Below are 11,552 nucleotides of genomic sequence, written 5' to 3' on the forward strand. Positions count from 1 at the left end.
TCCATTGAATTACATACAGAAGCAGCATATGGCCGACTCTCGCAGCTGTAGACGGTAATGTTGTCTCATAAATGTCAAAATTTATTCATACTGACTTACAAGACACACCTGACTATAAGATGCAGCACCAGCCAAGTTATGAAAAAAAGTGCTGCTTATAGACCAAAAAATAAGGTACCGTATTTGAGCATTTAATTATTTACACTGAACAGTCATTATATCACATGACGTCACTGCTGAGAGACTGTTGCTAGGTGATGATGTCATAAAGAGAGTTGTGACATCACTCCAGTAGTTCTGATGGACAGACATCTGATCTACTCACAGACCTGCATCATCTAACAATGACAAACACACAGAAAAAGATCATGTTATAAAATCTGACCATTAGTTTATTTAACATACAGATATACAGATTTTCTCACCTCTATTTCTTTGTCATCAGATATGTTTTTAGATGAATTCAATTTATTCATGCTGATGAAAAACCTGTAGGGTCAAAATTCACACTCTTACAATCTGAATTCATATCAGAATATTCACTGTATGTTATGCAGTTTTGAGTTTTACTTGATATTTTTACTTACCAGATCCATACAGCTCCTATAATGACAAACTGAGGCAGAAACACCAACAGGCGGAGAAACATTAATCTGTCCACTGCTTCATTGGTTTTGTCCGCCGTTACACTGGTTTTGTCCGCTGTTACACTGGTTTTGTCTGCTGTTTCCAAAGACAAAGACACAAACTCACTTATACTCAGAGAAGGCAGATCATTCAGAACTTGACTTTTCCATTTATCTTCAGTACAAAGACTCACAAACTAATCCATTAAACTTATCACAAAGATCACCTGAACGCAGGTGTGAGAGGCTGTGTTACATTATGAATATAGTCACAACTTACAGACTGGTACAGTGACAGATGTGTCAATTTATTTTGATAAAACAGTTACAATTAAATAAAAATAACAATGACACAAATGTTCCTTCCATTATCAGATATATTGTATATATCATACAATACATATATCAGATGTTGTGTTACCTCTTACAGTACAGGAATACTCTTGTAGCTCCTCACTGTTGATTGAGTCCAGGTACAGCTTGTTTAATAATGTCAATCCATCTGTTACCTGTTGTCCATTCTTATACCAGATGTAAGTATGTTTACTATCCAGAGTGCATTCAGTTGAACAGCTTAATATCACTTTTTCTTCATGTATCACAGGGTCCGGGCTGCTTATCACATGTGTACCTGAGATTTCATATAACGGAGTTCATGTCAACTACGTTTTTAGCCTGATCATTTTGATTTTGCTAAATTGGTAGTACACCTTGGCTGATAAAATTTATACTGTGACAATACATGTATTTATTAAAAACATGAGCATATACCTGTGACAGTAAGATAGACTCCAGGATAACCAGACACTTCATCGGATGTGTTAGTGATAATCCTGAACCGATAATCTCTAGTGTCAGACCTTCTGACGTCTTTGATTCTCAGTGTGTTTCCCACAAAGTTTACACGACCAGCAAACTGATCATCCTTACGCAGATCATAAAAATTATCTGGCAAATGCCAGTATGTTTTCTCTACTGTATATCCAGTGGGATGTGAGTATGAAGAGTGAATATCTACTGTTGATCCCACTAAAGCACAAACTCTTCTAGAGGTGTAAGTCACACCCCAACAGCTACTGTTAGAAAAACCTGAAAGAGTCACAAAATACTGCTGTAACATTCACAATCAATTACAAACACACTCATACTGTATATCAATCAACAAGAAAACTGCTATAATTAATTAATTAAAATATTGTGTAAATGTCAGACTCACACACAGATGAAGAGGGATCTGAATCAGACTCAGAGCAGTAATAACTGTCAGTGTTTCCACTGGATGACACAAATATGTTTTGGTTATATGTTAAATGTTGTCCATTCTTGTACCAGTAGTAATCATTTTCAGATGTTTTTGGGCAGGAGGAATCACAGCTCAGTTTTACTCGCTGTCCTGTAGATTCAGGAGTCATCTTTACCTGTAAAACTAAATAATCAAAACCTTACATTAGATGAGAAATGAAAAGAGTTTAACTGGACTGATGAGAATGTAAATGTACCTGTGACTGTTAGATTGACTGTGACTGAGCTGAGATGTTTAACTCCATCCTTCATAATGATCATGAGCTGATATTCTCCACTGTCTCTCTCTCTTGGATCTCTTATTGTTAGTCGTGAGTAGCGGTAAGTGATCATCTGATCCACTCGTCCTGAGTAATCTGAATCTAAAGTCAAATCTTCAGGTTCATCTTTGTTTCTCCAGTTTGTTCTCTGTTTCTGACTGAACCAGAACCCAGTTGTGATGGTGATGTCTGAGTAAGAGCATCTTACTGTCACCACTGTCCCCTTCACAGCACAAATATTCAGTTCATCACAGGTTACAGTAAATGTATCTATTGTTAGGGACTCTGAAGAACAACAAAAACAAAACAAAATGTAAAATAAGTCTTCTGTGTCCCCTTAGTGTGTTTGTGAAGTTTTAGCTCAAAATACCTCATGGATAATTTATTAAAGAATGTAAAATTGCCACTTTATAGATTTTTGGGTGTGTCCCTTTAAATGCAAATGAGCTGATGAAATGAAAACACTGATCGCCATAATGATGGTTTGTTGAAAGTGTCCTTTTAACTTATTAAAGGCAGTATAGGCAGGAATTATCTTAAACTTTTTTACCAATTTGTTTAAACTGTCTTTATATACCAATACATAATTAAAATGTAAGAACTCTAAAAAAGAGAGTATAAAAATGTCTGAAGTGTCTGATAATGTCTGAAGACCTCTCACGACTGTTTTAAACACAGCTCATTTCTCCATTCACTCCAACCCCTCCCTTCTGGGTTTCTTCTAAAGCCACGCCCCCTAAACACATGAACGTGCAACACTGACCAGCTCTGCTGGGAGAAGCATTTACCTCAGATGAGCGAAGAGGAAGGAGCGCGGTGCATGTAGTAACATCATGTCATAATACACCTAACTTTATATGAATATAAACAAATAGGATGGCTTTTAGTACTCACTATTAAGCTAGCATATCGATACTGGTAAAGTTTAAAATATATTTGGTTTGATTCGGTAACAAACGAGCTAGTTATATTTATAAGACAAAGCTAAAAACAGATTGCATTGATACAAGTTTTTTTTATTACCATCAGTTACACTGTGATGATGGTGAATTTCGTGGAAGATTCATAAAATATACGGTGTTTTGCATGTAAGAGTTTCCGTGATGAAAGCATTGTTGAATCCGATGACGAATACAATACCGGGACAATACCGCTACCGCATCGCCGACTCGAGGAAAAGCCACACGATATTTACTCTCGTTTGATTTCTTCGTTTATTCCTTTTTTTGCCTTGTTTGCCTTTGCTGACTGCATATGCAGGTACTGTGAGTTCTGAATGCTCTTTCTCTTTTTCTACTTTTGCTCTTACTAGCTTTCGTGCCTCGTGCACGTTCAATCGGGTGTGGGCATGTGTGGACAGATCCCGTAGCAACAGGGGTGGTGCCATGGTCGCGAGAGAGTGTGATAGTCGCGCAAGCCAATCATTTTTTTCATCCCGAATGGAAATAATAAGCTATGTTTAAAACAGCCGTGAGAGGTCTACAGACACTAGAGTTTTATACTCTCTTTTTCAGAGTACTTACATTTTAATTATGTATTGGTATATAAAGATAGTTTAAACAAATTTGTAAAAAAAGTTTTTTTTAGATAATTCCTGCCTATCCTGCCTTTAATGCACGCCATTTTATTTTATATATTTTTAAATTAGCTCGCCAGCATTTTTTTTTCACAAAAAGTTTCACAAAATGCCTTTCAGGAAAATTCTTCTAAAAATATATAAACATACAAAATATATCAAATGAAAGAACAGACCCTCTGCTTTCAAACAAACAATAAACAAACAAACAAACCAGGAAAAAAGTTTCATCCTATCTATATTTTTTCTCTGCTTATAAACGCTTAAATATGGGTATTTTTTATCTTTTATCTTTTATCTTTTTTTTATCTTGGAATTTTGTGAAAGAATTTTGTCAGAAATCAGATTTAGAACTATTATCAAAACATACACAGAGTTTAAAATTGGTACTTTTTTTGCTTAAGTTTTTTATAAATTGGGTAAGTGCGGCATCTAGTGGATAATCGCGGTATTACAGATAAAACCTCATCAGGAACATGTATTTTTTATGCAAATGTTTTATCTTAATTGATGAGATAACTTGTCAATGGCGGGGAGAGAGTTAAATGCAAAACGAGCTGATGAAACACAAACACTGATCGCCATAATGGAGGTTTGTTGAAAGTGTCATTTTAAATGCAAACGAGGTGATAAAATGCAAACACTGATCGCCATAATGGTCGTTTGTCGAAAGTGTCCTTTTAAATGCAAACACTGATCGCCATAATGGAGGTTTGTTGAAAGTGTCCTTTTAACTCTTTCCCCACCATTGACGAGTTATCTCGTCAATCTTCAATACCGCTATTATCCACCAGGTGGCGCTCTTCCGCCACTTATAAAAACCGGAAGTATTGCCTTAGGGCAGGGATTCCCAAAGTGTGGTGGGCGCACCCCCAGGGGTACGCGAGAGGAAAAATGTAATGGCGGTCTGTTTCTTTAAATGGAATTTTCCATACAATAAAAAAATAAAAAATGAACAGTAAACATTTCCTTTGTAATCGCTTTTATTTTAAATAAAAAACTATAATAAATTAGTTTTTGATAGAAACGTAGAAGACAGCTGCTGTCTTTTTCTACGCACTGCTCTTCTGTTATGCACTGCAGCCACCATATGCGTGCCAACTCGTTTCATTCATTCCATATATATTATAAATATGCTTAACTGGCTGAAATCAGGGAAACTGTCAAGTGTGCGACGTCTTATGATAAAGTTGTTAGTCACGAAGGAGGAGAGGGACCAAGAGAGAGAGACGTTTTTATGGCAAAAATAGAAATAATGAAATATGACGAGACATGGGCACATCTAATGCACAGGATACGCGAGCAATGTGTTTTCATGCATGGTAAAGAGACCGCCAATGAATTATATAATAAAATAGATAAATACTTACAAAGACACTGTAGAGAACTTATTAAAAGCTTTCATTTAATTTTGTTTTAAACTTGAGCTGTTATAATGAATCTGCAAACTATTATACACCTTTTGTGCAAACAGTAAAGGCTTTCGTGAATGATGGGTCTGCACGTTACGCACGCATCTAGAAGGAGAGCGCACTGCTAAACATGAGGAAACTCTCATATATCTTTTATTAGCTGATGGCAGTAAGTGTAAATTTTTTACCATAGTAAACTCGAATGGCATCTAAATATCACAGTGGTTAAACGCATACACGGGGGCGCGCATCTACGCTGAGCATAGCTGCGTCTGGTCGTACCCAGATAGCAAAAAATATCCGCATGGCTTCTTTATGTCGCCAGCCCCAAGCTGTCGGCTATAGGTGCGTCCCACTGGCGGGGATGAAACTTTTGCCGCCGAATATGTCACTCTCATTTGTTGCGAGATGCCGCCAGCATGCAGCCGGCGGACCGACTGCTTAATTTATGCAATTAATGCCGTCAGACCTCTTTGCGATTACGCCCTTATGACGCTTACTGCCGCCAGAGCACCGCCGGTGGTATCTATCTGGATAGTTTCAGATGGTGCAACACACGTAAATATTTTTCACAATAGCCTCTTTCACACAGTAATTCTGGTAAATTACCATGAATTTACCAGAATGAATTTACCAATAAATACAAAAATGTGCTGTTCACACACGCAGTGACGTTCCGTTATTTTACCAGTAAGACATCATTCACACATCAGTATCAAAATACCGGTAAATTCGTTGAGAAAGCGGAAGTACCTGTAGCACGCGGCGAGCTCAGTGTTGTATTTGTAAACAATCCACGTCGTTCATAATCACGGTCTGTATTTTGTTGTTTTCACGTATGTGGTAAACAGTCGCAAAGTTGCTCATGACCAAACAACATTGAATGAGACGACGTCAAACCGAAAATGCGTTTTTAACAACAGTACTGTTTGCACTTTAGGCTTCACAGAGGGCGTGCTAAGGACGTCGGCAATTCGGCGGTAAGCTGTTTTAAACAACTTGGTGAAGAAATGTGGACGTAAACTTCAAGTGTGCTCAACTTTCAAGCAGCATGTGTGTGGAAACGTCATTAAACACTGCGGGGGTAAACGCGTAATCTGTATTAAAACGCTATGATTGGCCCGAAGCTGTCAGCACGGTCTGACGTCGTCTGTTATAAATGCCGGTAATCCTATAATTTTCGTTCACACACAGCGCTTACCGGTAAATTACTGGTAATCTTACAACCTGTCTTACTGGTAAATTGGGAGCACTGATGTACCGGAAAGGTTCTGTTCACACATGACATGTTAACGGCAATTTACCAGTAAATTACCAGTAAAGACTGTATGTGTGAAAGGGACTAATGTCAGACGTAGTTGCAACCGGCCCCTGGTTATTTGCGCAAGATTAAAGTCTTTAAAAACAAATCTTTTTAGCTTTTTTTTTTTGAAGTGTGGATTGGGGGTGCGCCAACCCGGTTGGGGCATAGAAGGGGGTGCGCAGGAAAAAAAGTTTGGGAACCCCTGCCTTAGGGCAAACAGCTGTATGTCCGTGTATGTTTTAAAGATTGCTCTGCATCTGATCTCTATCAAAAGTCCTTCACAAAAATTGAATTATCTCAGCAAATTTGGTGTTTTTAAAGAAACCTACACATATTTGAGAGGGTGATAAAAACAGAACACATGAAGGTAGGATGAAACTGATTTTTTTGTTTGAAAGCAGAGGGTCTGTTCTTTTAATTCATATATTGTATGTTTATATATTTAAAACATAAATATATATTTATTTCTGGAAGGCATTAAACTTTTGTTAAAATCATGAAAAATTCTGGCGGTGAAAGAGTTAAATGCCAACGAGCTGATGAAACGCAAACACTAATCACCATAATGGTCGTTCGTCGAAAGTGTCCTTTTAAATCCAAATGAGCTGAAGAAACGCAAACACTGATCGCCATAATGGTGTTTTTTTAAAAGTGTCCTTTTAAACGTAAATAAGCTGATGTAATTCAAAAACACAGATCCCCATAATAGTGGTTTGTGGAAATTGAAACTCAACTGTGCTGTCAATTATTTTCTCTCTCTCTTTTTTATTCCCCACATATATAAGTTTCACCTGCTGCTGCACGTGCTAATTTAGTAAACACATCTTTGTGTCATATTTGGGGGAATAAACAAATGACCAAAATAATTGTATTGTTAGAGGATAAGCTGTCGCTATCAGACCTTATTCTTAGGAGTAAGTGAAGGAAAATATTAAACAGCAAAACATTAGTTTTCTACTCAATACTCAAAATGTTTGTACCTTGAATGTGTAAGAGCAGGATCAGTGATGAGAGTCTAGAGTTCATATTTTCACTTTATAAAAATCCAGTGTAACAGGCACAAATATTAATGTTCCTGAAAAAAACAAGCAAATTTAATTTAATAAATTAATAAATCTGTTAGTTTGGATTTCCCTTATTACACTAAAATCATAATTGCAATTAAACACAACTATTATGACAACTACAGTAACATAAATGTATTATCAAGTTGCATTTAATTAAAATATTAAGTATGCATACTTTCACATTGTTGTGCAGTCCTCCTTGTGCAGTGTGCACGCATCAGTGGTATGTACGGTTTTAGCACCTGGAAGATGATCTGTTGATCTCATTTCCTTCCTTCTGAGTCTGAAACTCCTATAAATAATTTTAGTAAATGTGTTGTGGTTTTCTTTTTGTTTATTTAAAGGTTTCAAAGAAGGCATTGATATCTTCTGTATGTAACTTTATTAAGTACAAAAATCTTCTTCAGTGGTCAGTGAGATGAGGAGCTACACTTTCAGAAAATTACCCAATGTTTTTGTTTGTGGTAAAAGTGTAGTAGCCATGTTTTTTTTTTTGGTATAGTGATTACTGTTAGCAAAACTATGGTTATTTGTGGTAAACTTGGTTTTACTACAGTAACACCACAGTCAATTTTGTAAGAGTAATTTTCAACTTCAGCTTGTCAAACCAAACAATATAAAAGCTGTTTTATAATTGTTGCAACTCTGTTTACAGTTAGCATTGTTTTTTTGTTGTTGTTTTTTGCTGCAGCTGCCTTACTAATGCAGTAATTGCATAGAAGTCAGTTTTAATCAAACATGTCCTGTATGGGCCTATCTCCCTCTACCCTGGCCATAAACACATTTATTAAAATGGAAACATTGGAAAATCCAGCAACGTTTTAAGAAATTTTTAACTTGTTTAATCTTGTTAACAAAGTTTAAACAATCAAATGGTGAATAAGCCACCACTTTTATAAAGTGTGCACTCTACGGAATGCATGAAGGGACAAACTTCCGCTTTTGGTGTTAACAACTTGTAATCCCAACATTGGCTTTGGTTTAAAATAGGAAATTTCACCAAAAATTTTAATGTAGAATTTATTATCAATATGTAAAATGACATCCTAACCCAAACCCCAAGTGGCAACGGTAAAAATAAAAAAAATAAAAAAACAATACATAATACGGCACATCTTTTTGTGTCTTTTTAAGTGAATGGGAAGGACTGGCACATCATATTCACTTAAAATTGGAATTTGGCATATAAATTGCATGAGTTTTCACATTTCGTACTATTTATACGCATCTCCATGACACCGGGTTGAAATTAACAAACACACTAAAGTGCCTTGTAACACTCAGCATTATTTGATGTGGTGACGCATCATGTAAACAGAAATAGGAAGTCAGTGCAGAAATATTGAGTATCATTTCTGTTTTTTTTTTAAACCAATAGCATTTTGTTTAAAGCACAGTCCAGCAAAGCTGCATTTGTGTCCTGATTTAGACCAGGGTGACTTAGACCACCTTGCCAGCTATAGAAGAGTGGATATATATATACCCTTATATACACATACAAAATTATAAGATTAATGTTATTATTATTATATTGCTGTTTCATGCATTAATGAATTAAGGGATTTATCAAACTGCGAATCAATATAAAAAAGCTACTAAACAACACTGAAAGTGTCAATGACTCACTTCTGCTGCTATTTACTTATACGTCTGACATCACGGAATCTCTGTTTGCATATGCACACTGTTGTTTATGATAAACTCATTAAAGGTGCTTTAACCAAATTATTTAATTGCACCAAAAACCCATTTAAGGTACACTGATTGGCCATTATCATCCACTCAACGGGCACAACTGTGATTGGTTGTAATGCTCAATGCTGCAAAAATAACACATAAAAAGTAACATCATGCAACATGAACAGATCTACCGTGAGGAAAATAAGTATCTAAACACCCTGCTATTTTGTAAGTTCTCCCACCTAGAAATCATGAAGGGGCCTGAAACCGTCACCGCAGGTGCACGTCCACCGCGAGAGACACAATCAAAAAAAAAAAAAATCCAGAAATCACAACGTATGATTTTTTAACTATTTATTTGAATGATACAGCTGCAGTATTTGAACACTTGAGAGGGTCAATGTTAATATTTCCTAAAATAGCCTTTGTTTGCAATTACATAGGTCAAACGTTTCTTGTAGTTTTTCACCAGGTTTGCACACACTGCAGGAGGGATTTCCTCCACACAGATCCTCTCTAGATCAGTCAGGTTTCTGACCTGTCGTTTGAGCTCCCTCCAAAGATTCTCTATTGGGTTTATGTCTGGAGACTGGCTAGGCCACGCCAGAACCTTGATATAATGCTTACAGAGCCACTCCTTGGTTATCCTGGCTGTGTGCTTTGGGTCATTGTCATGTTTGAATACCCAGCCTCGACCCATCTTCAATGGAGGAGGTTGTTCCCCAAAATCTTGCAATACATGGCCCTGGTCATCCTCTCCTTAATACAGTGCAGTCGCCCTGTCCCATGTGCAGAAAAACACCCCCAAAGCATGTTGCTACTACTCCCGTGCTTCACAGTAGGAATGGTGTTCTTGGGATGGTACTCATCATTCTTCTTCCTCCAAACACGTTTAGTGGAATTACGACCAAAAAGTTCTATTTTGGTCTCATCTGATCACATGACTTTTTCCCATGACTCCTCTGAATCATCCAAATGGTCATTGGCAAACTAAGACGGCCCTGGACGGCTGGTTTAAGCAGGGGAACCTCCGTGCCATGCATGATTTTAAACCATGACGTCTTACCCCCCAGTCACATTAGCTACAAGCAACAGAGACAGAGCGACAGGCTACCATTCATTTTCAATGGAAGTGGCCATTTGCCAGCGACAAGTGACGAGCTCGCCACTGCGCGAGCAAGGCGGGGCCAAAATAGACAAGCAGGCTATTTTATGCAAATGATGAGCGACGCGACAAAGCGACTGCCAATCGGAGTGAAGGAGCAGCGTGACGTAGGTCTGTGGTCGAGTCTGAGAAAATAATTCAAGATGGCGGAAAATGCGTATTTGATAAGTTTGGCATTTTATCTCATATTTTGTTACTTTTATCGAGAAATAAATACTTTTAAATCCAAAAACACCGTTCTTGTAACTTAACAATACCTCTAAAGTGACTTTTGATACCGCTTTTAGAAACTAGCCAAGGAACGCCCATCAAGCAAGTGCGTGTCACTCTGTGTCGCTCACTTTTGTAGCTAATGTGACTGTAGGGTTAGTGTATTACCAACAGTTACTTTGGAAACTGTGGTCCCAGCTCTTTTCAGGTCATTGACCAGCTCCTCTCGTGTAGTTCTGGGCTGATTTCTCACCTTTCTTAGGATCATTGAGACTCCACGAGATGAGATCTTGCATTGAGCCCCAGTCTGAGAGAGATTGACAGTCATGTTTAGCTTCTTCCATTTTCTAATGATTGCTCCAACAGTGGACCTTTTTCACTAAGCTGCTTGGCAGTTTCCTTGCAGCCCTTTCCCGCGTTGTGGAGGTGTACAATTTTGTCTCTAGTGTCTTTGGACAGCTCTCTAATCTTGGCCATGTTTGTAGTTGGATTCTTACTGAATGTATGGGGTGGACAGGTGTCTTTTTGCAGGTAATGACCTCAAACAGGTGCATCTAATTTAGGATAATAAATGGAGTGGAGGTGGACATTTTAAAGGTCTTTGAAGGTCAGAATTCTAGCTGATAGACAGGTGTTCAAATACTTATATGCAGCTGTATCATACAAATAAATAGTTAAAAACATTGTGATTTCTGGATTTTTTTAGATTATGTCTCTCACAGTGGACATGCACCTATGATGATAATTTCAGACCCATCCATGATTTCTAAGTGGGAGAACTTGCAAAATAGCAGGATGTTCAAATATTTATTTTCCTCACTTTACATGTTATGCTGTCATTGACGCTTGTCTTCATTCAATTATTTCTAAAGTGGGAGCTGTGGAAAAATTAGTTTTTCCTTGGATCATCGGAAACAACACGCAAGTAATTCTGCTTTAAGATCTTGTGTC

The 11,552-nt window shown here is 37.4% G+C and overlaps 1 protein-coding gene across 1 annotated transcript; it reads right to left on the bottom strand.

Annotated features, from left to right (window-relative positions):
- Window positions 1–317: 317 nt before the first annotated feature.
- LOC129453116 (uncharacterized) lies at window positions 318–11,078 on the bottom strand. The gene is made up of 8 exons (XM_073862399.1): window positions 10,973–11,078; window positions 10,855–10,908; window positions 2,126–2,473; window positions 1,843–2,052; window positions 1,386–1,715; window positions 588–723; window positions 426–489; window positions 318–338 (listed from the first exon to the last, which is right to left on the bottom strand). The coding sequence occupies exons 1-8, from the start codon at window positions 11,076–11,078 to the stop codon at window positions 318–320; spliced, it is 1,269 nt and encodes a 422-aa protein (XP_073718500.1).
- Between the last annotated feature and the right edge of the window lie 474 nt (window positions 11,079–11,552).

The sequence above is a fragment of the Misgurnus anguillicaudatus genome, chromosome 23, assembly GCF_027580225.2.
Source record: "Misgurnus anguillicaudatus chromosome 23, ASM2758022v2, whole genome shotgun sequence".
Classification (NCBI taxonomy): Eukaryota; Metazoa; Chordata; class Actinopteri; order Cypriniformes; family Cobitidae; genus Misgurnus; species Misgurnus anguillicaudatus.